We start from the raw sequence: 24,189 nt of genomic DNA, 5'->3' as shown, positions 1-24,189 counted from the left end.
GAATAGTAACTTTGATCTAGTCTGACTTTCCCAAGTACATCTACATTCCAAATATAGTACAACAGAAGAAAAGACAGGAAGTAATGATGTAGTTTATTTTGAACATAATCATTAAGTGGGGAAAATTTTTAATACAAGAGTAGAAAGAGGATTCCAGAGAAAAACATTCCAGTGTATCGTGGTTCTTTGTGATTAGAGGAGGGTAGCGAGGATGCTGTCCACAATGTATTCACCTAGTTAATGAACTGTATGGCCCACAAGCTCAAACAAGAGATACATTATAGATGGTTGTATTATAAACCTAATCTTAAGAAATCTTACCAAGCAAATGCTTAAGGCTGATTTTTTTTGTGATCTGATAAAAAGCCTGCAAATTGTGAATCATTTTTAAACTGTACAGAATGGAATACACACAAGTATGGTAAAGTTCTTGTAAAACACCAAACACAATGGCTCACAGATATATACCTCTCTCACTCTTAAATGGCATTTCCTAATTATAGAAAATGTTTACAACAAAAGAACAAGAGAGATCAAACTAACAATCACAATAAGGAGAACTGATATGAAGTCCCATACACTGTTACTCCATTTTTCAGCAGCTCTTTGTAAATCTTCGTTGACTTATTTTATTTTATTTTATTTTAGCAACAACATAGAGCTGAATTGTAGAACTAGTTCTTCAAGTGTGGTTCCTATAGTAGAACAGCAGCATCACCGGGGAACTTAATAAAATGCAATTTCTTATGTCCCACAACAAACTTATTGAATAGACAGGGTGGAGCCTAGCAATGTTTTAACAAGCCTTTCAGGTAACTGATGCATGCTCAACTCAGAAAACCACTGGAGCAGAGCTGGCTTTCATTCAGCCCCTGCATCATTTTTACCAGTCTCTTCTATTTTAAAAAAAAAAAAAGAGTGGTCTGGAGCAGCAAGCTCTGACAGTGGTTTTTCTTCCAATAAAACTCTTCTTTAATACTACAGTTGCCTAAAACTACCTAATGCGCCTGGAGTAGCAGGTTCTGCTAGAATTTTTCTCCCATTAAAAAAGTACTCAATACTGTAGTTGCATTAAAACTACTAATGTCCTTGGTGTATTGATAACCTGTGTTGGTTTTGCCAAAGCAATTTCACATGCCCTACTGGAAAATTTATCCAGAGTAGGTTTGATGTAATACCAGCAACATTTTAAATTTTTTTTTCTTTTTTTTTTTTTTTTGAGACATAGTCTCACTCTTGCCCAGGCTGGAGTGCAGTGGTGCGATCTCTGCTCACTGCAACCTCCATCTCCAGGGTTCAAGCGATTCTCATGCCTCAGCCTCCCAAGTAGCTGGGATTACTGGCACACGTGCGCCACCATGCCTGACTAATTTTTGTATTTTTAGTAAAGACGGTTTCACCGTGTTGGCCAGGCTGGTCTCAAACTCCTGACTTCAAGAGAGCCACCCGCCTCGGCCTCCCAAAGTGCTGGGATTACAGGCGTGAGCCACCACACCCAGCCTAAAGGTTTTTTTTTCTTTTTTTTTTTTTTTTTTTGAGACGGAGTCTTGCTCTGTTGCCAGGCTGGACTGCAGTGGTGCAACCTCCGCCTCGCGATTGAGGCAATTCTCCTGCCTCAGCCTCCCAAGTAGCTGGGATTACAGGCGTGCGCCACCACGCCCAGCTAATTTTTGTATATTTAGTAGAGATGGGGTTTCAGCATGTTGGCCAGATGGTCTTGATCTCCTGACCTCGTGATCCGTTTGCCTTGGCCTCCCAAAGTGCTGTGAATACAGGCATGAGCCACTGCACCCAGCCTAAATTGGTATAATAAGTAAAAATATATCTCATTGCAAAACAAGTCTACATATGATAGAAATTAGTATTTACCAATATTTAGCATATACATAACAGTATTACATTCTTTACAAATTGTCTTAAAACACAAAAGGAAACAAATATGATTACCTCAACATATCTGTTAAGAATAAAACTAGAAAAAAACACCCTTTTGACAAACCATGAGTTTAATCCCCTACCTATCAAATATATCTTGGCAGTTTTATCAGCATATTAACATTCACAACTGTGGTAGGGAAGAAGTCACTTTTACTCAGAACCAAAGTTAACACTATTTTGCTAAAGTAGCTAATGCCATGATCTTATGAAGGACTTTTTTTTTTTAAGTTTCTATTCAATGGAGGGTTTTTTTTTTTTTTTTTTTTTTTTAAGATGGTCTCTGTTGCCCAGGCTGGAGTACAGTGGCATGATCATGACTCACCGCAGCCTCGACCTCCAAGGCTCAAGTGATCCTCCCACCTCAGCCTCCTGAGCAGCTGGGACCACAGGCGTGCATTATCATGCCTGGCTAACTTTGAAAATTTTTTGTAGAGATGGGGTTTCACCATGTTGCCCAGGCTGATCTAAGCGTTTTATTTTTTTTTAATAACATTACATGTTAAATTGGTTGCATTTACTTTTGAATTCTTAATCTTTTGCTTGTTCTGTTCTACCAGTGTCTTGACAGTTAATCATGATCTTTGTACAGTAGATGCAGAACTAGTTCTCAAGTTTGGCTGCATGTTAGTTACCATTTGGATGCTTTAAAACCCTACAGGTGATTCCAATGTGCAGCCAAGGTTGAGAGCCACTGTCTTAAGATTTCAGCAACCAATTTCTCACCCAGAATGCTACAGTAACTGAAACACCTAACTCTTTGGACATATGCTGGACTTGGTTAACTCTGGTGTCATTCCAAGTATTCTGTTCTAGCGCCAACTGTTAGGCTGTCTGTGCTTATCAAGATTACTTCTAAAGTTCTTACTAAGAGAAGGATCCTTGCAAAATGGATCTGCTTTGATACAGATTGGGTTTCTTAGGACTTCTAAGGCACTAAAACTCCTTTGTAGGCATTTTCACACCCACATTGATGATTCTCAACCCTGGATGCACATTAGAAACTTTAAAAAGCTACAAGGCTAAGGTCCTATCCTCAATCTTTGAATCTAAATCTCTAGTTACGGGGGTCTCTCCGTATTTTTAAAAGCTCCTGAAGTGAGGATTTAATAATAGAATGCCAGTTTCTTAATTCAGTAGCCCATATTTGTTTTTCATTTTACTTGAGATTTTTGTTTAACATCTTCAAGTTACATTACTAAGACTTCTAAATTTCACCCCTAATCAAATCAAGACAGAATAATCAAAAGACAACATTCTGAAAGTCAAGGCTTTAGGCATGGGCACATGTACTTCAAACAGGTATGAGATTACTAAGAGTCAGGCATAAGACACCAGCTCCCATAAATTTTATCTGACTGAAGATTACATCTACCTGTAAAGTTCAAAAGGACTACTCCCCAACTAAGACATCTTTAAGTTCTCCCTCAGGTACTCACCTTAAAATGTTCTACAATTTTGATCAAAATCCAGGGCCCCACCCCAGACCTACTGAATCAGAATCTTCAAGAGAGGAGCTTGAGAATCCATATGGTTTAACAAACTTCAGGTGATTATTTTTATTTGCTTTTTTTTTTGAGATGGAGTTTTGCTCTTGTTGCTCATGCTGGAGTGCAGTGGCACGATCAGCTCACTGCAACCGCCACCTCCTAACTCCAGGTGATTCTTATTATCAAACAAGTTTAAGAAGAACTCCTAATGGATAGTAAAAGAATACTTTGAGATGGCATAAGTGCAATAGCTATACCTTCACACTTAATTAGAACCGTGTGTTTTCCTATGACCAGCAGGGATTACTTTTATTAAACAATGATAATGGCAAACTATCTGGTTCAAAATCACCTCTGCTCAGATTTTCTTCTTTTTTTGCCACTGATAGTCATTTGGAACTAGGAGGGGAAAAAAGAGTGTGTCACTTCATAGCTCAGTTTTCAGTTTCTCATATAAGCCATCCTGGTCAATCATGTCTGTGTGCCCATTCCAGCGGTGATAGGCAAGAAGCGCAGCATTGTGAGCTGCAATGGCACTCATCTCCATGGCACTTGCTGCACACTCTATGCCATTGAGGTAATAAAGTCGATCATGGAGAATGATAGAGGGGCATTTCTCTGGGGGCTTATAGTGAGGATATGCAAGCCATGGCTTCTTCACAGCATAATCATAGGACAGAAAGAGCTTTAAAATTTGTGCTTTAGTTAGAGTTTCTTGGGAAAAGATCTTCCAAACATATGTTCCATCTGTTGATGGCTCAGGATCTTCCTTTTCTCTCACAGAGGACACAATCCCAATACTGTTAATGAACAAATCTGAATTATCAGTGGTTAAAACTGTACTAAGGCCAAATTTATCTATGGGTCTAGAGCTAAAGATAGATGTATTCAATTCCCCTTTAACTAAAGTTGTCACTATATGTTGATAATATTGATGGAATTCCTCAATTGGAGGGTCAAAGTTGAGAAAAGTAATATTAGACATTTTTCGATTCAGTGGAGTGGCCACCAAGACGATGTCATAGAAGTCTGAATGAGTCTCAGTTCCAATTTGGTAGACCACTTCATACATCTTTGTTGGATTTCCTAGAGGAAATAAGGCATTTATTTGTTCAGTATTTTTAACATACCTTCTAAAAATAATTCTATACCTTCTTCATAATTTCTCTATAATTCTAAAGAATTGAAGAAGTTATATCCCTTAAGATAGCTGTCCCTTGCATTTTTATTACATTGAGGCCAATTTCTTACTCAGAATGTCAATAAGTACAAAATACAGAATTTTTACTTTTGAAGATAAGATTATTTTTCAAATCCAAGGAGTCATGCCACTGCACTTAACTACATTGGGAATTTTTTTTTTTTTTCTTTTTAGATGGAGTCTCACTCTGTCACCCAGGCTAGACTGCAGTGGTGTGATCTTGGCCCACTGCAACCTCTGCCTCCCGGGTTCATGTGATTCTCCTGCCTCAGCCTCCCAAGTAGCTGGGATTACAGGCGCCCACCACCAAGCCCAGCTAATTTTTTGTATTTTTAGTAGAGACAGCGTTTAACCATGTTGGCCAGGCTAGTCTCGAACTCCTGACCTCAGGTGATCCACCCTCCTTGGCCTCCCAAAGTACAGGGATTACAGGCGTGAGCCACTGTGCCCAGCCCATTGGGGAATATTTCTATATGGCACAATATATACAATTTTAAGTTTCATCATTTTAGAACTGAGTAAGAGATGACAGAAGAGAGCAATCATTTTCTGCAGGGGAAATCAGGAACAAAAAGACAGAAATTCAAGCTTACCTGTGTGCTTGGTCTTTGTTTTCTCCTCTATGTACATTACTGAGCCAGATATAAGATTGCTTTTGGACGCCTGCAGGAGCCCTGAGCAAACAAGTTTATTGCCACCTTCTACTGCCCAAAGGCCAGAATCAGAACAGGACAGTGACACTGCCCCTGTCAACAGGAAGAAAAAATGTGTTTTAATTCTGACTTTTAAGAGGCTCTCTACCCACTCTCCCTTCCCAATTACATGTTCTACTCTAAATGTCTCTAGACATTGCTAAATGGCCCCTGGGAGCAAAATCTCCCCCAATGAAGAATCACTGAACTAATGAAAGCTAAAGACCCCCTCCCCCTAAAAATCAACGTCTATATACGCACAATTTTGCCAACAATGTCTGAGGTTCACAGAGAAAAGTAGCCTCCGATCCATGGCCTAAAGTCTGGAACTACCATAGAATCAGGTGAGCCCCTTTGTGAACTCATGTCCACCACTGTTCCAAGCCCTGGCTTACCCACAAAGGCGTTGATGTCCGTGCTTTGGCCATAATTGACCCTCATAACAGGAGCAATCATTTCATTGAGGAATTTCTCAGAGAAGCCGGCCTTTTGCAAGGTTTCAAGAAGTGTTCGATTAAGCATTCCAAGGAAGTCATCTCCTCCTAGAGCATGAAGTAATTTTTCAACACTACTGAAGGCATAGTCATGAGATTGGTAGCGGTAGATCCTTTAGAAAAGAGAAATTTCCATTAAATACCAAACAAGATGTGGGGAAGGGGATGTATAAAGAAGGGAAATGGCGTCATAAGATCAAACTGACATCCGAGTGCAGTGGCTCATGCCTGTAATCCCCACACTTTGGGAGGGAGAGGTGGGCGGATCACCTGAGGTCAGGAGTTCAAGACCAGCCTGGCCTGCATGGCGAAACCCCATCTTTACTAAAAGTACAAAACTTAACCGGGCATAGTGGTGTGCGCCTGTGGTCCCAGCTACTGGGTAGGCTGACGCAGGAGGACTGCTTGAGCCCCGGAGTTCAAGGCTGCAGTGAACTGTGATCATGCTGCTGCACACCAGCCTGGGCCAGACAGTGAGATTGTCTCTTAAAAAAAAAGAAAGAAAGAAAAGAAAAAAAAGGGGAGAAGAAACTAAGGAAGAAAGAAAGAAGAAAAAGGAAAAATAAAAAGTAGAAGTAAGGCCAGGCGCGGTGGCTCATGCTTGTAATCCCAGCACTTTGGGAGGCTGAGGCAGGCAGATCACTAGGTCAGTAGTTCAAGGCCAGCCTGACCAACATGGTGAAACCCAATCTCTACTAAAACTACAAAAATTAGCTGGGCGTGGTGGCGCATGCCTGTAATCGCAGCTATTCAGGAGGCTGAGGCAGGAGAATCACTTGAACCCGGGAGGAGGAGGTTGCAGTGAGCCAAGATCGCGCCACTGCATTCCAGCCTGTGTGACAAAGCAAGACTCCATCTCGGGAAAAAAAAAAAGTTAGAAGTAAAAGACTTTGTCTAAAGGTCACATGGCAAGTATAAGGCTCAATCACAACTTGCCCACTCTGCTCTCAGTCACCCACACATGCACAGTCTCCACTGGAGCACATGTGACCCATTCACTGGTCTGTAAATATCCTTACATGTTGTATCCCCACCAGTGCACAAGCTCTTCTCTCCAACCTGAATACACTTCCCATTCCTAACCATGGAACATCTGTTCTTCCTTAACAGAACATGAATCCCACATTCTCTGAAAAGTCTTGCTCAGCTTCCCAGTCCACAGTTATATCATCTCCAAAAGCCTCTTAAAACAGCACCAGTGCCACTCATTCAACAATTAGATGCTTTCTATTATTTATTTTTTAGAAAACATCACTTGACCAAAAACAAAAATATCACCCAACATTTCTCTGCATTTTATGGATTTAAAACAACATTCACATAAATTAGTACATTCAGTAATTCAAACACAATTTTTCACATTGCAAATGGTACAAAGACAGAAAACGGGCTTAAATTTGGGATAAGTAATAAGGGGCTTACAGTTAGGGATAAGTAATAAGGCACATGCAGAGATAAGTATAAGAATATAAGAAATTAAGAGCCAAGGAAAGATCCCTATCACTGATCATGGGAGGGAAACTTTCACATCAAGGTTCTTCTCTCAAAATGAACTGTATTTTTTTTACAGAACAAGGGACAGTATTATAACCATTTCAGTATTACCTACTAAAAGCATACTAAAAGTAGTGTAAGTGTAAAAATGTTAAATATATTTTTATTGGAAAAACATCAGATATCTATGCCAAAACTGAGAAACTAAAATAACACCTTCTAACCACAGCATTTGGGTCCCAGTCTTTAGGAGACTGGAAAAAGTAGGATGGAAACATTGAATTCTTCAGAAAAATAATAGCCTGGATATCTCATATCCAAAGAAGAGTGATCTTTGGCTAATGGTCAACAATGAGAAAACAGCAGTCAATTCAATAAGCTACTAATGATGCTGTAAGAAACATATTCCCCACCTGCTCCTGCCAGAGCTGCAACCTCACTCAAGCAAATCTCCTTGGAGGGGGGTGAGATGAAACTATATACACAACATAAACAGAGAGCACTCTAATTGTTTCATGATACAACTAATTGTATTGGAATAAATACACTGCTGGGTGTGGTGGCTCATGCCTGTAATCCTAGCACTTTGGGAGGCAAAGTGGGGCGGCATCACTTGAGGTCAGTAGTTGGAGACCGCCTAGCCAACATGGTGAAACCCCATCTCTACTAAAAATACAAAAATTACCCAGGCGTGGTGGTGCATGACTGTAATCCCAGCTACTCAGGAGGCTGAGGCATGAGAATTGCTTGACCCAGGAGACAGAGGTTGCAGTGACTCAAGATCACACCACTGCACTCCACCCTGGGTGACACAGCAAGACTCCATCTCAAAAAAATAATAACAATAAATGAAAAAATAGAATAAATACTACTAAAAAACAGCACCCAGGTGAGGTAGCATGCACCTGTAGTCACGGCTACTCAAGAGGGTGAGGTGGGAGGATCACTTAAGCCCAGGGGCACAAGGCTGTAGTACATTATGGTTGCACCTGTGAACAGCCAGCCAACACACTTCAGCCTGGGTGACAGAGTAAGGAGGATACCTTGAGGCCAGGAGTTCAAGACTAGCCTGGGCAACATAGCAAGACTCTGTCTGTACACAAAATGTAAAAATTAGCCAGGCACAGTGGTTCATGCCTGTAATCCCAGCATTTTGGGAGGCTGAGGTGGGCAGATCGCTTGAGGTCAGGAGTTTGAGACCAGCCTGGCCAACATAGCAAAACCCCATCTCTACTAAAAATACAAAAATTAGCTGGGCATGGTGGCGCATGCCTGTAATACCAGCTATTTGGGAGGCTGAGGCAGGAGAATCGCTTGAACCTGGCAGGCAGAGGTTCCAGTGAGCTGAGATCACGCCACTGCACTCTAGCCTGGATGACAGAGTGAAACTCCGTCTCAAAAAAATATATGTATTAAAAATTAAAAATTAGCCAGGCATGGTGAGGCATGCCTGCAGTCCCAGCTACTCAGGAAACTGAGGCACGAGGATCACTTCAGCCCTGGTGGTTAAGGCTGCAGTGAGCTGTGATCGCGCCACTGCACTCCATCCAGCCTGGGCAACAGAGTGAGACCTTGTCTTAAAAAAACAAAAACAAAAACAAAAAAAATAGTAATTGTTAAAAATATATAACTGGGGCCAGGCACAGTGGCTCACGCCTGTAATTCCAGCACTTTGGGAGGTGAAGGCAGGTGGATCACCTGAGGTCGGGAGTTCGAGACCAGCCTGACCAACATGGAGAAATCCCGTCTCTACTAAAAATACAAAATTAGCCGGGCATGGTGGCGCATGCCTGTAATCCCAGCTACTCAGGAGGTTGAGGCAGGAGAATTGCTTGAACCTGGGAGACGGAGGTTGCAGTGAGTCGAGATCGCACCATTGCACTCCAGCCTGGGCGACAAGAGCAAAACTCTTGCCTCAAAAAATATATATATATAAAAATATATATTTTATATATCATATATATCATAGACTATATATTATATATATTATTATATATTATATATTATATATTATATTTTATATATATTATATTATATATTTTATATATATTATATATTCTGATATATTTATATATTATATATGATATATATAAAATCTTATAGTTTCTGCTAGTCTGTTTGCTGAAACAGCTTTTTTTCATTTCAGATTACACTTGTATAACCCCTGATATTTATTTATTTATTTATTCATTCATTCATTCAATAAATGTTGTGGAGCATCAACTCTCAGTCAGGCACTATTCTAGGTACTGAGAATACAGAGGCCAACACGAGAAAAAAAAATCCTGCGCTCATGCATCTTAGGTTCTAGTTGGGGAAACAGTTAACAGGTTGGAGGATGGAAGTGGTAAGGAGAAAGATAAGGCCAGACACGGTGGATGACACCTGTAACCCCAGCACTATGGGAGGCTGAGGCAGGTGGATCACCTGGAGGTCAGGAGTTCAAGACCAGCCTGGCCAACATGGTGAAACCCCATCTCTACTAAAAATACAAAAAAATTAGCCTGGCGTGGTGGCACACACCTGTAATCCCAGCTACTCAGGAGACTGAGGCATGAGAATCGCTTGAACCTGGGAGGCGGAAGTTGCAGTGAGCCGAGATCGTGCCACTGCACTCCAGCCTGGGCAACAGAGAGAGACTCTGTCTCAAAGGAAAAAAAAAAGGAGAAAATAGGTCTGAAAGGAAGACTAGAAATGCATGGGGTTAGAAGGGTTGAAATTCTAAATAAGATAGTCCAAAAGCAAGAGTGGTCAGTAAAAGCCTCACTGAGAAGGTGATATAGAGCAAAGACCTGAAGGAGATGAGGATGCAAACCAGGCAAACACCTGGGGGAAAATATTTCAGGTAGTGGTAAAAGCAACGCAAAGGTCACATGACAGAGGCTTGCCTGGCACATTCAAGAAATAATGAAGCAAGAGCAGCTGAAGCAGAGTGATCTGGGAGAACAGCAGGTGGTACAGCCAGAAATGTTACTGGGGAGAGGGAACTTCCAGAATGGCAGAGGAAGGACCTCTGGAAATCTGCTCCTCCATAAAAGCTATGAGAATACTGCCAAAAATGATCAACATTGACTCTTTCAGAGCTCTGCAGATAAACCAAAGCCTTTCCAAGTCCAAGGAGTATTTATTTAAGAAAAATGTCTGGCCAGGCATGGTGGCTCACGCCTGTAATCCCAGCACTTTGGGAGGCTGAGGCAGGCGCATCACTTGAGGTCAGGAGTTCGAGACCAGCCGGCCCAACATGTTGAAACACCATCTGCACCAAAAATATAAAAAATCAGCCAGGTGTGGTGGTGCACTCCTGTAATCCCAGCTATTCAGGAGGCTGAGGCAGGAGAATCACTTGAACCCAGGAGATGGAGGTTGCAGCGAGCCAAGATCGCGCCATTGCACTCCAGCCTGGGCAACAAGAGGGAGACTCCGTTGAAAGAGAGAGAAAGAGAGAGAGAAAAATAAAATAAAATAAAAAATAAAACCAGCACACTTCCAACTGCAATGTGAAACCAGCAAGCTAGAAGCCACTGGAAAGAACACAAGTTTGTAGCTCCCAAAAAGCACTATCCTTAGAGAACTGTCAATATTTGACCTATCTGGCAGCTCCCAAAAAGCTCTATCCTGAAGGCTTGTCTTTATTCGACCTGATTCAGAGTTCACTCTATGCAACAACCCCATCCTGAGGGCACGTGTCTATGTGTCAAAAAAAAAAAAAAAATCTGTGGCAATTGTTTAACATCACAGACACCGGAGGCTATGATATCAATAGAGGCTAAAAGAGGCTAACCAAAAAAACTTTTAAAAAAAGGCCAGGTGCAGTGGCTCCCCACCTGTAATCCCAGCACACTGGGAGGCACAGGCTGGACGATCACTTGAGGTCAGGAGTTCGAGACCAGCCTGGCCATCATGGCAAAAACCCATCTCTACTAAAAACACAAAAAATTAGCCTGGTGTGGTGGTGCATGCCTGTAGTCCCAGCTACACAGGAGGCTGAGGCACAAGAATTGCTTGAACCCAGGAGGCAGAGGTTGCAGTCAGCCAATATAGTGCCATTGCACTCCAGCCTGGGCAACAGAGCGAGACTCCATCTCAAAAAACAAAAAACAAAAAAAAATTAGCTGGGCGTGCTAGTGCACATCTGTAGTCCCAGCCACTCACGGGGCCTGAAGTTGGAGAATTGCTTGAGCCCGGGAGGCAGAGGTTGCTGTAAATGTACTGCACTCCAGCCTGGGCAACAGAGTAAAACCCCATCTGAAAAAAAAAAAAAAAACAGACAGACAGATCCTCGGAACAAGTAAGAAAACCCAGAAATAAACCTTCATGAATATGATCAAGTGATCTTGACAGAACTGAAATACATAATTCAACAATAATGGAGACTTCAATATCCCATTTTCAATAATGGACAGTTACTGAAAATGACAACAGTGTATTAGTTCGCCAGGACTGCCATAACACAGTACCAGAGGCTGGATGGCTTAAACAAAAGCAGCTTTATTTCTTACAGTTCTGTAGGCCAAAATTCCAAGATCAAGGTGTGGGTGCGTTCAGTTTCTTCTGAGGCCTGTTTCCTTGGCTTGCAGATGGCCACCTTCTTGCTGTGTCCTCACATGGTCTTTGTGTGTTTCTTCTGTGTCCTAATCTTTTTTTTATTTTTTGAGACAGAGTTTCACTCTTGTTGCCCAGGCTGGAGTGCAACGGCGCAATCCTGGCTCACTGTAACCTCCACCTCCCAGGTTTAAGCGATTATCTTGCCTCAGACTTCCTGAGTAGCTGGGATTACAAGCATGCCCCACCACGCCTGGCTAATTTTTTGTATTTTTAGTAGAGAAGGGGTTTTGCCATATTGGTCAGGCTGGTCTCGAACTCACAACCTCAGGTGATTTGCCCACCTTGGCCTCCCTTCTGTGTCCTAATCTTAAGGACACCCATCAAATTGTTTTAGAGTCTACCCTAATGACCTCATTTTTAACTCAATCACATATTTAAAGGCCCTATCTACATATGCAGTCACATTCTGAGTACTGGATGGCTAGTGTTTCAACCTATGAATTTTGGGGAAAATAAATTTAAAAATAAGGGACGGGAGTACAGAATCCTTCTCAGTCACAAAACAGATTTTGGCTATAAATTTCTATCAATGAAATAGAGAGCCACTGAAGGTTTCTGAGCAGTGGAGTGATGTAATGAGCCTTAGATTTTAAAGAACTACTTTGGCTGCTAACCTGAGAACAAATGGTAGCAATATAACAGTAATGGCAGATGATTTAGGAGGTGTATTGGTTTTCCAATTACCAATTGTGGTTTTCAAATTACCACAAACTTAGTGGCTTAAAACAACACAAATTTATAATCTTACGGATCTGTAAGTTAGAAGACCAAAGTCAGTCTCTCTAGGCTAAAATCAAGGTGTGCACAAGGCTGGTTCCTTCTAGAAGCTCTGAGAGAAGACTGTTTGTCTTTTCCAGCCTCTACAGGCCACCTGCATTCCTTGGCTCGTGGATGCACACCCCTTCCTAGCATCACTCCAATCTCTTCCTTCCTGATCCTCCTCCTGCCTCTCTAAGGACCCTTGTGATTATATTGGGCCCACTTGGATAATCCAGAGTAATCTACCCATCCTTAACCATATCTGCAAAGTCTCTTTTACCTCAAAAGGTAACACATTCACAGGTTCCAGGGATTAAGACATGGACATCTTGTGGCAGGGAGCAGGGGAGAGGATTATTCAGCCTATAACAGAAGGCTACTCTAGCAATCCAGACAAAAAACAGTGGTGGTGGCTTGGAACAAAGTGGTAGCAGTAATCCTGGAGAGAAGTAGTGGAATTCTGGACATATTTTAAAGGCTGATAGAATTCAAGACAGAGTGGGTATGGGAAATGAAAGAACAAAAACTGACTCAAAATATTTGGTAGGAGTAACTGGAAGGAAAAAAGGGTGTTTATAAAGCCTTTCCCTTTAAGTCCTATCAGTCTCAGATCAAGAAGTGTTAAGGGTCTTACAAGTCCCCAGAAATGCACTAACTTGAGAGAGAAGAATAAGCTTTAACCTAGTCTACAAGCCAAGATATCTCAACAGGAAGCCATCAGTGGACCAGAGATTTCAATTCCACAAACATCTGAGTAAACATCTACTACATTCTAGTTACTGTGCGTAGTATAGAACACAAGTACATGCTATGCACCATATAATAAGGGATGTTTGAAAAGAAAGATGAATGTTGATTGAAGTATTAACGAAATGCTTTGTTGAAAAAGTGAGATAAAAGGTTGGACTCAGGAGTAAAGAATGGCATCCGGCTGAGCGCGGTGACACATAGACACGTGCCCTCAGTGGAACTAAATGATCACGCCTGTAATCCTAACACTTTGGGAGGCCAAAGTGAGAGGATCACTTGAGCCCAATCAGCTTGGGTAACATGGCAACACCCTGTCTCTACAAAAATTTAAAAAATTAGCCAAGCATGATGGCACATGCCTATAGTACCAGCTGAGGCTGGAAGATGACTTGAGACCAGGAAGTCAAAGCTGCAGTGAACTGTGATTGCACCACTGTACTCCAGCCTGGGTGACAGAGCAAGACTTGGTCTCAAAAAAAAAAAATTTTTTTAGTAAGAATGGCATCCAACTAGAACAACTACATAAATGTATGTGCAGAACTGGAAATTAAGCTAGCTAGTGCCAATGTCAGGGGCTGCAGGATTTCCACCCAAGTACCTCCAACAGCAGAGAATGAATGAATGCATTATTTTCGAGTATTGCCTACCACAAGCTTGAGCCCTCTTTTGAGTGTCATGGTTTACTACTGTTACATAGGTCTTTTTCCACCCTGTGTATACTTTGAAATGGAGGTGCAAAATGAAAATGTGACTCCACAAGGCTGGTCAACAAACCCCCTAAAGGTTTCTGCAGAAGATCACACAAGCTACTTTTGAGAGTACTAACTGTACTCTCATATATATATATAAGGATCACTTGAGCCCAGGAGATGGGGTTTCACCAAGTTGGCCAGGCTGGTCTCAAACTCCTGACCTCAAGTGGTCCACCCACCTCAGCCTCCCAAAGTGCTGGGATTACAAGCGTGAGCCACCGCGCCCAGCTGAGAACTACTGTTTTAACTGAAATGGAGGGTAACTGGTTCCAAGTTCCTCTTTGGTAATCTCTGTGACTTCTAATCCTGGTTTTTGTGACATTCCAGAATATTTCTAACAAGGGGTGATATTAAAAATATTTAAGTGGTACACACGAAACAGAAAGCACACTGGCTGTGGAAGTGGAACTAAACCAAGACTTCCTGCTGAGGGAAGGAAAGAGGGGTTCTTTGGGTAGGGGAGATGCCTCCCCACTAAGGGAAGCAACAGTTTCACCACTCCAGCAGTATTTCACTACTGTTTTTTCTTTGATTTTTCTTTTTTAGAGACAGGGTCTCTCGCTCTGTTGCCCAGGCTAGAGTACAGTGGCACAATCATAGTTCACTATAACCTCGAACTCCTAGGTTCAAGCAATCTTCCCACCTCAGCTTCCTGAGTAGCTGGAACCACAGGTACAGCACCATGCCCAGCTAATTTTTTTATGTTTGTTTGTTTGTTTGTTTTCTGTGGGGTTTTTGTTTGTTTGTTTGTTTTTTGTTTTTGATACAGAGTTTCACTCTTGTTGCCCAGGCTGGAGTGCAATGGCACATTCTCAGCTCCCTGCAACCTACACCTCTTGGGTTCTAGTGATTCTCCTGACTCAGCCTCCCGAGTAGCTGGGATTACAGGCGCCTGCCACCACACTTGGCTAATTTTTTGTATTTTCAGTAGAGACGGGGTTTCACCATGTTGGCCAAGCTGGTCTCAAACTCCCGACCTCAGGTGATCCACCCACCTCGGCCTCCCAAAGTGCTGGGATTATAAGTATGAGCCACCATGCCCAGCCTGTTTTTTTTTGTTTTTTTTTTTTTTCAGACGGAGTCTCACTCTGTCATCCAGGTTAGAGTGCAGTGGCATGATCATAGCTCACGGCAGCCTCAACCTCCCAGTCTCAAGTGATCCTCCCACCATAGCCTCCCAGGTAGCTGGGACCACAGGCACATGCCACCACACTTGACTAATTTTTTTTTATTTTTTGTAGAGACAAGGTTTGGCCATGTTGCCCAGGCTGGTATCCAACTCCTGGCCTCAAGTGATCCTCCCACTTCAGCCTCCAAAAGTGCTGGGATTACAGGCATGAGCCACAGCACTTGCCCATATTTCACTACTTTTAACAACTGGTACATACTGGCTGAATAGCAACAACCTCTCCAACTATCTCATAGGATTTGATAAAATTATCAAACAAGATTACATAATCTTGATTTATTGAAATAAACAGAAACATATAATGCAATATTAGCAACATAAAAGTCAGTGCCATATAATCAAATATTTAAAATGGGGGTAATTCCATGAAATTTGTAAATTGTCTTTTTTTTTTTTTTTTTTTTGAGACAAGTCTCGCCCTGTCACCCAGGCTGGAGTGCAATGACGTGATGTCAGCTCACTGCAAACTCTGCGTCCGGGGTTCAAGTGATTCTCCTGCCTCAGTCTCCCAAGTAGCTGGGATTACAGGCGCGCACCTCCACGCCCTGCTAATTTTTGTATTTTTAGTAGAGACGGGGTTTCACCATGTTGGCCAAGCTGGTCTCAAACTCCTGACCTTGTGATCTACCTGCCTCGGCCTCCCAAAGTACTGGGATTACAGGCGTGAGCCACCGTGCCCTGCCCGTAAATTGTTTTTTAAAGTCAAAAACAGTATAACCTATGTATCCCCTCACTGGTTCTTTTTCCCAGTTCTGTAATACCTTGAATTCACTTCAAAAGTGATTTCTTAGGCCAGGTGCGGTGGCTCACGCCTATAATCCCAGCACTTTAGGAGACTAAGATAGGCGGATCAGTTGAGGCCAGGAGTTCAAGACCAGCCTGGCCAACATGGTAAAACCCCGTCTCTACTAAAAATACAAAAATTATCTGGGTATGGTAGCACATGCCTGTAATCCCAGCTACTCAGGAGGCTGAGGCAGGAGAATCACTTGGACCCGGGAGGCAGAGGTTGCAGTGAACCGAGATTGCGCCACTGTACTCCAGCCTGGGCAACAGAGTGAAACTCGTCTCAAAAAAAAAAGTAATTCCTTAATTTCTCAAAGGGCAATTCTGTACATGTCAAGCAAGCCATAGATAAGAAAAACGAGGCTGGGAGCAGGAGCTCACGCCCATAATCCCAATACTTTGGGAAGCCCAGATGAGTGGAACATTCGAGCCCAGGAATTCAAGATCAGCCTGGGCAACATGGCCAAACTTCCTCTCTACAAAAAAAATACAAAAAATTAGCCAGATTTGGTGGCACGTGCCTGTAGTCCCAGCTACACGGAGGCTAAGGTAGAAGGATCACCTGAGCCCAGGAGGTCCAGGCTGCAGTGGACCATGATCACACCACTGCACTCCAGCCCAGGTGACAGAGTGAAACCTGTGTCAAAAAAAAAAAAAAGAAAAAAAAAAGAGGGCCAAGCACGGTGGCTCACGCCTGCAATCCCAGCACTTTGGGAAGCCGAGATAGGTGGATCATGAAGTCAGGAGTTCAAGACCAGCCTGGCTAATACCGTGAAACCCCATCTCTATTAAAAATACAAAAAATTAGCCAGGCATGGTGGCGGGCGCCTGTAATCCCAGCTACTCAGGAGGCTGAGGCAGGAGAATTGCTTGAACCCAGGAGGCGGAGGTTGCAGTGAGCTGAGATCCCGCCACTGCACTCCAGCCTGTGCAACAAAGCAAGACTCCATCTCAAAAAAAAAAAAAGAAAAGAAAAACGATACACACAAGCAGGGCTGATGCCATCGGAACTTGATCTGCCTGCTGAGTATGCAGTACCATGCCACCCACCTTCTATAAAGTGACTGGCTGTCTCTACGCAAATTCTATATATTTCCTTAGTTGTATCTTGCCTGTCTCTCCACTAGAATATATATTCTTGAGAACAAGGACATGTTGTAGGTCCTATATTCTCAACATAGTACAATGCCTGGCACCTAACAGGCACTCAATATTGGGTGAATGAATAAATGGCTATTTAAAAACCATATGCACTGTAGCTGGACTTAAGGTACCCACGGGAAAGGCAATTAAGGAACTGACCTAAGAATGATGTTGAGAAAGAAAACCCAAACTACCATAAGTTAGAGAAACCAGAGTATATCCTGCTTAACTCTTTTTTTTTTTTTTGAGACAGAGTCTGGCTCTGTCCCCTGAGCTAGAGCGCAATGGCATGATCTCAGCTCACTGCAACCGCAACCTCTGCCTCCTGGGTTCAAGCGATTCTCCTGCCTCAGGTTCACAAGTAGCTGGGATTACAGGCATGCACCACCACACTGGCTAATTTTTTATATTTTTTGTAGAGACAGGGTTTCACCGTGTTGGTAAGGCTGGTCTCAAACTCCTGACCTCAGGTGATCCACCAGCCTCAGCCTCCCAAAGTTCTGTTTAGAGGCATGAGCCACTGTGCCCAGCTCTGCTTAACTCACATTTGTCCTGTTCAATACCTGGTCATATGACACATTTTTGGGTTTTTTTTGGTTTTGTTTTTTTTTTGCCCCTCAAGATGGAGTCTTGCTCTGTCACCCACGCTGGAGTGTAATGGCGCGATACTGGCCTCCAGTACCTAAAACTATAAACCAGCATAAAAATTAGCATGTGCCAGCCGGGCACAGTGGCTCACACCTGTAATCCCAACACTAGGAGGCTGAGGTGGGAGGCTGAGGCTGATCACAAGGTCAGGAGATCGAAACCCCATCTCTACTAAAAATATGAAAAATCAGCCGGGCGCAGTGGCAGGCACCTGTAATCTCAGCTACTGTGGAGTCTGAGGCAGGAGAATCACTTGAACCGGGGAGGCGGAGGTTGCAGTGAGCCAAGATGGCGCCACTGCACTCCAGCCCGGGCAACAGAGCAAAACTCCGTCTCAAAAAAAAAAAAAACTAGCACATGCCAACAGCTTTAAAAAAAACAGATTGTACCCTTCAAAATTAGACTGGCTATTTTATGTTACTCTTCCTGATTACCAAAGCAATGCATATTCACACACATTAAAAAATTGTTTAAATATAGAAAAGCATAAGGACGAAAAGGAAGCACCTGAATTCTTACTACCCAGAACAGTGCTAGAATGTAAATTCTTGGAATATAGAACTTTTACTCTACTTCAGGCTGTTGGTTCACTGAAAACATGTCACTATTAAAGCCCATTTAAGTTTTCTGATCCTTTCTACAAGCTCTTACACACATTATCTCATTCATATACACAATGACCAGCATAGCATAGAGATTAAGAGTGAAGACTCAAAAGCCAGACTGCCTGGGTGGCAACTCCAGCTATACCACTTATGATGTGGGTGAACTTGCCTCTTAAAACCTCTCTGCACCACCACCTTCTGCATCTGCTTAAAGAAGCTAAAAACAGTACCTACCTGAGTAAGTTATCATAAGAATTCAAGGCATCTAACAGCATCTGGCAACACTAAAAAAGCATTTGCAAAATACACTTCGGAAGCAAAAATAAACCAACCTTTCAATTTCCAAGCAAACAGTCTGCATGGTTTCTACAAAACATTTTGCCTAACAATGTTATAAACAGGCCTTGCAGTGAGGTAGAAAATGCTTACAAGAAATTATAATTCCTGAAGTTCATCAAGTTTAATTTAACCTAAATTAAAAGATCTTAGGTTAAATGGAAGGAAAAAAATTACCTCATGAACTTGTCTAACACGTCCTCTACCCACATGTGCATACGGAGGGACTGAAATCCATAGCGCCAAACTAATTTAATCACGTTAATTATGAACCAGTTGCTCTCCTCAAATACCAGAGCCTCTCCATTATATATCCCCAGTAGGCCACCAGAGGCCTGAACAGTAGAGAGACCTGCAAAAACATAAAGCGCAGCTAAGTCAGTGGTGTCTATGCTGACCAAATGAAAGAACGTAATTTGAGTGAATTTGGGGCTTCCCTCAGTTCTCAGGAGACACATAAAGGAGCTCTATCTTTGAACAGTGTGAAACACTATACTTTCACTACACTGTCCAAAAGCAGATGTGCTAGGCGATGGGTCAGATGATCATGTAAATATTAATATATCAAAAGTAGATATATTTTTACCTGGCTATTTTTTAGTCTAAAAAAACTGGATAGTCAAAGGAAAAAAGCCAGAGTAGCAATTGAATTCAATTTAAAAACAAAGATGTCAGACATGTATCTTCATGGCATAATTTGTTCTGGGTATACCTTTGCCCTCGTGGAGGAAACTGAAGCAGAGGCAGCATCTACAGAGGATGTAGAAGGCAGCTAAGGGGAAAGAGGCACTTCCATTCCTGTGAGAATCCTATTTTGCAAAACTGGATATTTCACATAACTGGAGGGAAGCCAAAGTTACGAAATAGTCTCTGCCGAAAGGGCCTGCAGTGGCCTGTCAGACTTTCCCCATGACCTATCCAGCTCCTCTGCTGTCAGGGTAGCAGTTGCAGGTCCCAAGTTCTAGGCACATGTCTGCATCCACAGCTGTGTGAGTGAGTTTGTTTTGTTTGTAGTGGTTTGTTTTGACAGGGTCTCACTTTGTTGCCCAGGCTGGAGTACAGTGGCACAATCAAGGCTCACTGCAGCTTCTATCTCCCAGGCTCACGGGATCCTCCTGCCTCTGCCTCCCAAGTAGCTGGGACTACAGATTTGTGCCATCACACCAGGCTAATTTTTTTATTTTTAGTAAAGACAGGGTCTCACTATGTTGCCCAGACTGGTTTCTAACTCCTGGGCACAAGTGATCCTCTGCCTTGGCCTCCCAAAGTGCTGGGATTACAGGTATGAGCCACTGACCCCGGCCATCGCCATATGTGAGTGACTTTGAGCCAGACACTTCAAGACTCTGGGTCTCATTTACCCAGCTGCAAAATGATCACAATGAGGTAACTATCTCCAAACCTTCTCTGATTCTTTAACACAAGTTTAAGAAGTTTAAGAACAGACAACAGAAGCCGGGCACGGTGGCTCACCCCTGTAATCCCAGCACTTTGGGAGGCCAAGGCAGGCAGATCACCTGAGGTCAGGAGTTCAAGACCAGCCGGGCCAACATGGTGAAACCCCATCTCTACTGAAAATACAAAAATTAGCCGGGCATGGTGGCGTGCACCTGTAATCCCAGCTACTGGGGAGGCTGAGGCAGGAGAATCGCTTGAACCCGGGAGGCAGAGGTTGCAGTGAGCCGAGATCGCACCATTGCACTCCAGCCTGGGCGACAAGAGCGAAACTCTGTCTCAAAAGAAAAAAAAAGACAATGGCAGCCATTCCCACCCCCACCCCATGGCTGTAATTCCAGATAACTAGTGATACAGATAACTAGTGTCCCATTACAGCAGAACTGCTCCTAACTAAGGCAGTACCAACTAACAAGAAATTGAGGAAAACAGTTTTACCAACGTCTCTGTAAGGCAATTAACAAGGCAGAAGTTTCAGTTCTCCATCTGATAAAAATATCTGGGGATGTCACACAGTAATCTGGTGAGCTCCAAGACCAAAATTACATACCCAAGTCTTTGACAAAACGCTTCATGTGCAGATTTAAAGGATGGATGACAGAACCTCCTGCCTCATATTCTTGCCCCTGCACCATCATGGTAGCCAGACGGCCCCCGACCTCTTCTCTTTCAAACAGGTCTATCTTCACATCTTTCCCAAATTTCTGCCGCAGGTAATAGGCTGCTGAAGTGCCACCAATTCCGGCTCCAATAATCGCTATGAGGGAAAAAAACAGAAGATTATTTTTTTCCCCTTTTACCAGCTCTGTGAGTTCTTTTGTTTTTGAAAGACCATTAATAGCGGAGGTTGTTACTCAAAGCTATTACCAACAATTCGGTGGGCAAGAGTGACACCTGCAGCGAAGGTCTAACTCCCTGAATCTGGACAGACACTGCCCCCAGACAAAAGCAGTAGATTAATTAACATATTGACATTAATTCGATTTTTTTTCCAGATGCTCAAAGATTCTCACAGGTCTTTATGGAGGAATCAAGGGACCTGCACACCCTTCTTGATGCCCAACTTACGGGCACATTAGAGGTCGACCTTTCCAGCACGCATCCAGCACGCATTTTTAATAAAGTGACGGCCATTTATGCCTAGCTTTGTTGTGTCTAAATTCAATGTAGAGAGGTTAATGATATCGAAGAACACGACTTTAAAGGAGGGCGGGAGGGAGACAGGAAGCAAAAAGCCAAGGCTCCTGACACTGGAAAGAGAATATAGATTCTTTCTGTGGTTGTGTTAGTCCTAGGCAGAGAAACTGTGCAAGCCAGGCACCTCTGAGAGCAGGCCGACCTCAGCAAAGCGGAGCTGGGGGAAGGGGGTTCAGCCTCCCAAGGGGAGCAGACAGGGTCAGCTTGTTTTCACTCCTCCCTGTGCTGTGTCTGCGTGAGCCTGCAATCTGGCCGCGCGCCCCAGGTCGAGCCAGAACACTGGACTCTTCACCCTCAGTGTTCAAAGGGAAGATAGAAAGAGGAACCTAGGCCTCCAAGAAGCCCCAGGCCTAAGAGACAGGAGCTACAGGTACGCTAGGCGCCTGCCTGCCCGCCCGCCCGTCCCCGTCCTCTCCCATTCCTCAAGTGGGCACCTCTCCACGCCTGGGAATGCACAGTCCTATTCCGAGCAGAGCTGAAAGCCGCCCTGAGATGTGAATGGGGGAAAGCGCGACCTGCGCGGCTGACTCGGCCTGCACCTCTGGCCTGCGTCGCGGCTGTGGGATCTGGGCGCACTGCGCAGCGGCCGCCCGGCGCGGGGCGCGCTCCAGCTCCCTCCCGCGCCTCCACCTTCTCGCCTACCGATTTTATCTGGCGGGGCACGCAGCTCGGCGCCCTCGGGGCATCCGCAGCTGCACAGCAGCAGCCACAGCCCCAGCAGCGAGGAGACTAGCTCCGCGACGGCGCGCCCCATGGCCTCCACAAGCTCCGCAGCTAGCCGCGAGAGCCCCGCAGTCCTCCCACAGCTGCGCGGCTGCGCGCTCCGCCCAGCCCCGCCCCCAGGCCGCCCAGCCCCTGCGAGCCCCGCCCCGACCCCGCCCAGGCGCCTCGCCTCGCCGGTCCCCTTAGTCCTGCAGGAGCTCCCCGCTCTGGGCTACTCCGTGCCCTAAGCACACCCTTCCGCCTCGAAGCCCACCCTCCTTCAGAAGACCTCGAAGGCAGAAGCTGAGGCTCGCCTCAGCTCTCCTCCTCCCTCCCTATTTGGCTGAAGCACCTTAGTTCTTCACTAGTGCCCTCTTCTATCCCCTCCGTCGCTCCTAAGAATGCACACAGCTAATCGCTGCCAGAAACAGACCAAAGGGACAACAGTACTTACTGAGTGATCACCCTGTTGCGAGAACTGTCGGGTACGCAGTGAATGGGTAAATAGTGCTAGTTGAAAAGAAAAATGAGGGAGACTGAAGATAGGGTGGCCCAAGGTGAAGGGGGTGGAATAATAGTAACCGACATGAATAAAAGTAGTGTACCTGTAAGGACACCAGAATGTGCCACCCCAAAATACGCCTCTTTAGCCTAAGGATTAGTTCAAGACTAAGACAATTGAGAAGATGTAGATACGGAGAAAGTTCTCCTCCTTCCCCCATTTGCCTAAAAGCAGGACACAAATTTTAAAAGGCAAAGGTATCCCTCTTCCCGCACAGCCTGGAAGGACAAAGGTTAATCACTGTAGACAATTTTACACCTGTTAAATAAAATTTATAGGAAGCCATTGGTTTGGACTGAGCTCCTGCACCACACTAGGCCCAACAGACTAAACCAAAATGGAGGCACTCATGTCACACATGTTCCACATCACAAGGTCAAAACTAAGTTGTCAATCTGACTTTCTAAGAAATCAGGAGAAAGAAAAATAATAGCCAGATTCCCAAACAGATCAGTTTTAAGTGGCATGATAAGGAAATACCCTCTGCTTTAAACTTTACAAGGAAAGTAACCTCGAAACAACCAATTCACTTTTCTGTTTCTGCTTTCTTCAGCCCTTTCTGAAAGTCAATCTCCTCCACTCAACTCATTCTGTTTTATAGAATGAAGTGTTGCGCAATTCTATCATCGCATAAAAGCCAGTTATGCTCTTTAAATTAGTTGTAATTTTGTCTTTTGACAAAACTTTATCAGCCAGGAATCTACATGACAAACTTCATTAATGAGCCTTTTTCTATTGCTTATTTACCTTCCCATAATTTGCCACCCCTAGAGACTCAAAATCATTTTCCTTCTCTTAACACTTCTCTTTTTTGTTGTTTTTTTGAGACGAAGTTTCTCTCTGGTTGCCCAGGCTGGAGTGCAATGGCGCAACCTCACGGCAACCTCCGCCTCCTGAGTTCAAGCAATTCTGCCTCAGCCTCCTGAGTAGCTGGGATTACAGGCATGCACCACCACACCTGGCTAATTTTGTATTTTTAGTAGAGATGGGGTTGCTCCATGTTGGTTAGGCTGGTCTTGAACTCGCAACCTCAGGTGATCCGCCCGCCTTGGCCTCCCAAAGTGCTGGAATTACAGGTGTGAGCCACTGCGCCCGGCTCTCTTAACACTTCTCTAAACATATGCTGTTCTTTTTTGAAGATGCTGTATAATCCTGAATTCAAAGCCACCTCTTGGAGATTTGCTCATTTCCCTGGTCTCTCTTTTGAATGCATGACATACATGTTTTTAAATTTCTGTTTTTCTTTTTTTTTCTTTATTTATTTATTTTGAGATGGCTTCGCTCTGTCACCCAGGCTGAAGTGCAATGGCACAATCACTGCTCACTGCAACCTCCTGCTCCTGGGCTCAAGCGATCCACCCACCTCAGCCACCAGAGTAGAGTAGCTGGGACCA

The 24,189-nt window shown here is 43.8% G+C and overlaps 1 protein-coding gene and 1 long non-coding RNA gene across 2 annotated transcripts; one reads left to right on the top strand and one right to left on the bottom strand.

Annotated features, from left to right (window-relative positions):
* Nucleotides 1-76: 76 nt before the first annotated feature.
* PCYOX1 (prenylcysteine oxidase 1) lies at nucleotides 77-22,372 on the bottom strand. The gene is made up of 6 exons (XM_007970319.3): nucleotides 22,174-22,372; nucleotides 20,885-21,091; nucleotides 19,057-19,231; nucleotides 5,714-5,925; nucleotides 5,220-5,372; nucleotides 77-4,511 (listed from the first exon to the last, which is right to left on the bottom strand). The coding sequence occupies exons 1-6, from the start codon at nucleotides 22,283-22,285 to the stop codon at nucleotides 3,853-3,855; spliced, it is 1,518 nt and encodes a 505-aa protein (XP_007968510.3). The 5' UTR covers nucleotides 22,286-22,372; the 3' UTR covers nucleotides 77-3,852.
* On the top strand, nucleotides 14,624-21,477 carry LOC140713341 (uncharacterized). The gene is made up of 2 exons (XR_012095360.1): nucleotides 14,624-14,844; nucleotides 21,330-21,477. It is a non-coding gene; the product is annotated as an uncharacterized lncRNA (long non-coding RNA).
* Nucleotides 22,373-24,189: the final 1,817 nt, after the last annotated feature.

This window comes from Chlorocebus sabaeus, chromosome 14, assembly GCF_047675955.1.
Source record: "Chlorocebus sabaeus isolate Y175 chromosome 14, mChlSab1.0.hap1, whole genome shotgun sequence".
Classification (NCBI taxonomy): domain Eukaryota; kingdom Metazoa; phylum Chordata; class Mammalia; order Primates; family Cercopithecidae; genus Chlorocebus; species Chlorocebus sabaeus.
This window is presented reverse-complemented; position numbering and strand designations above follow the sequence as displayed.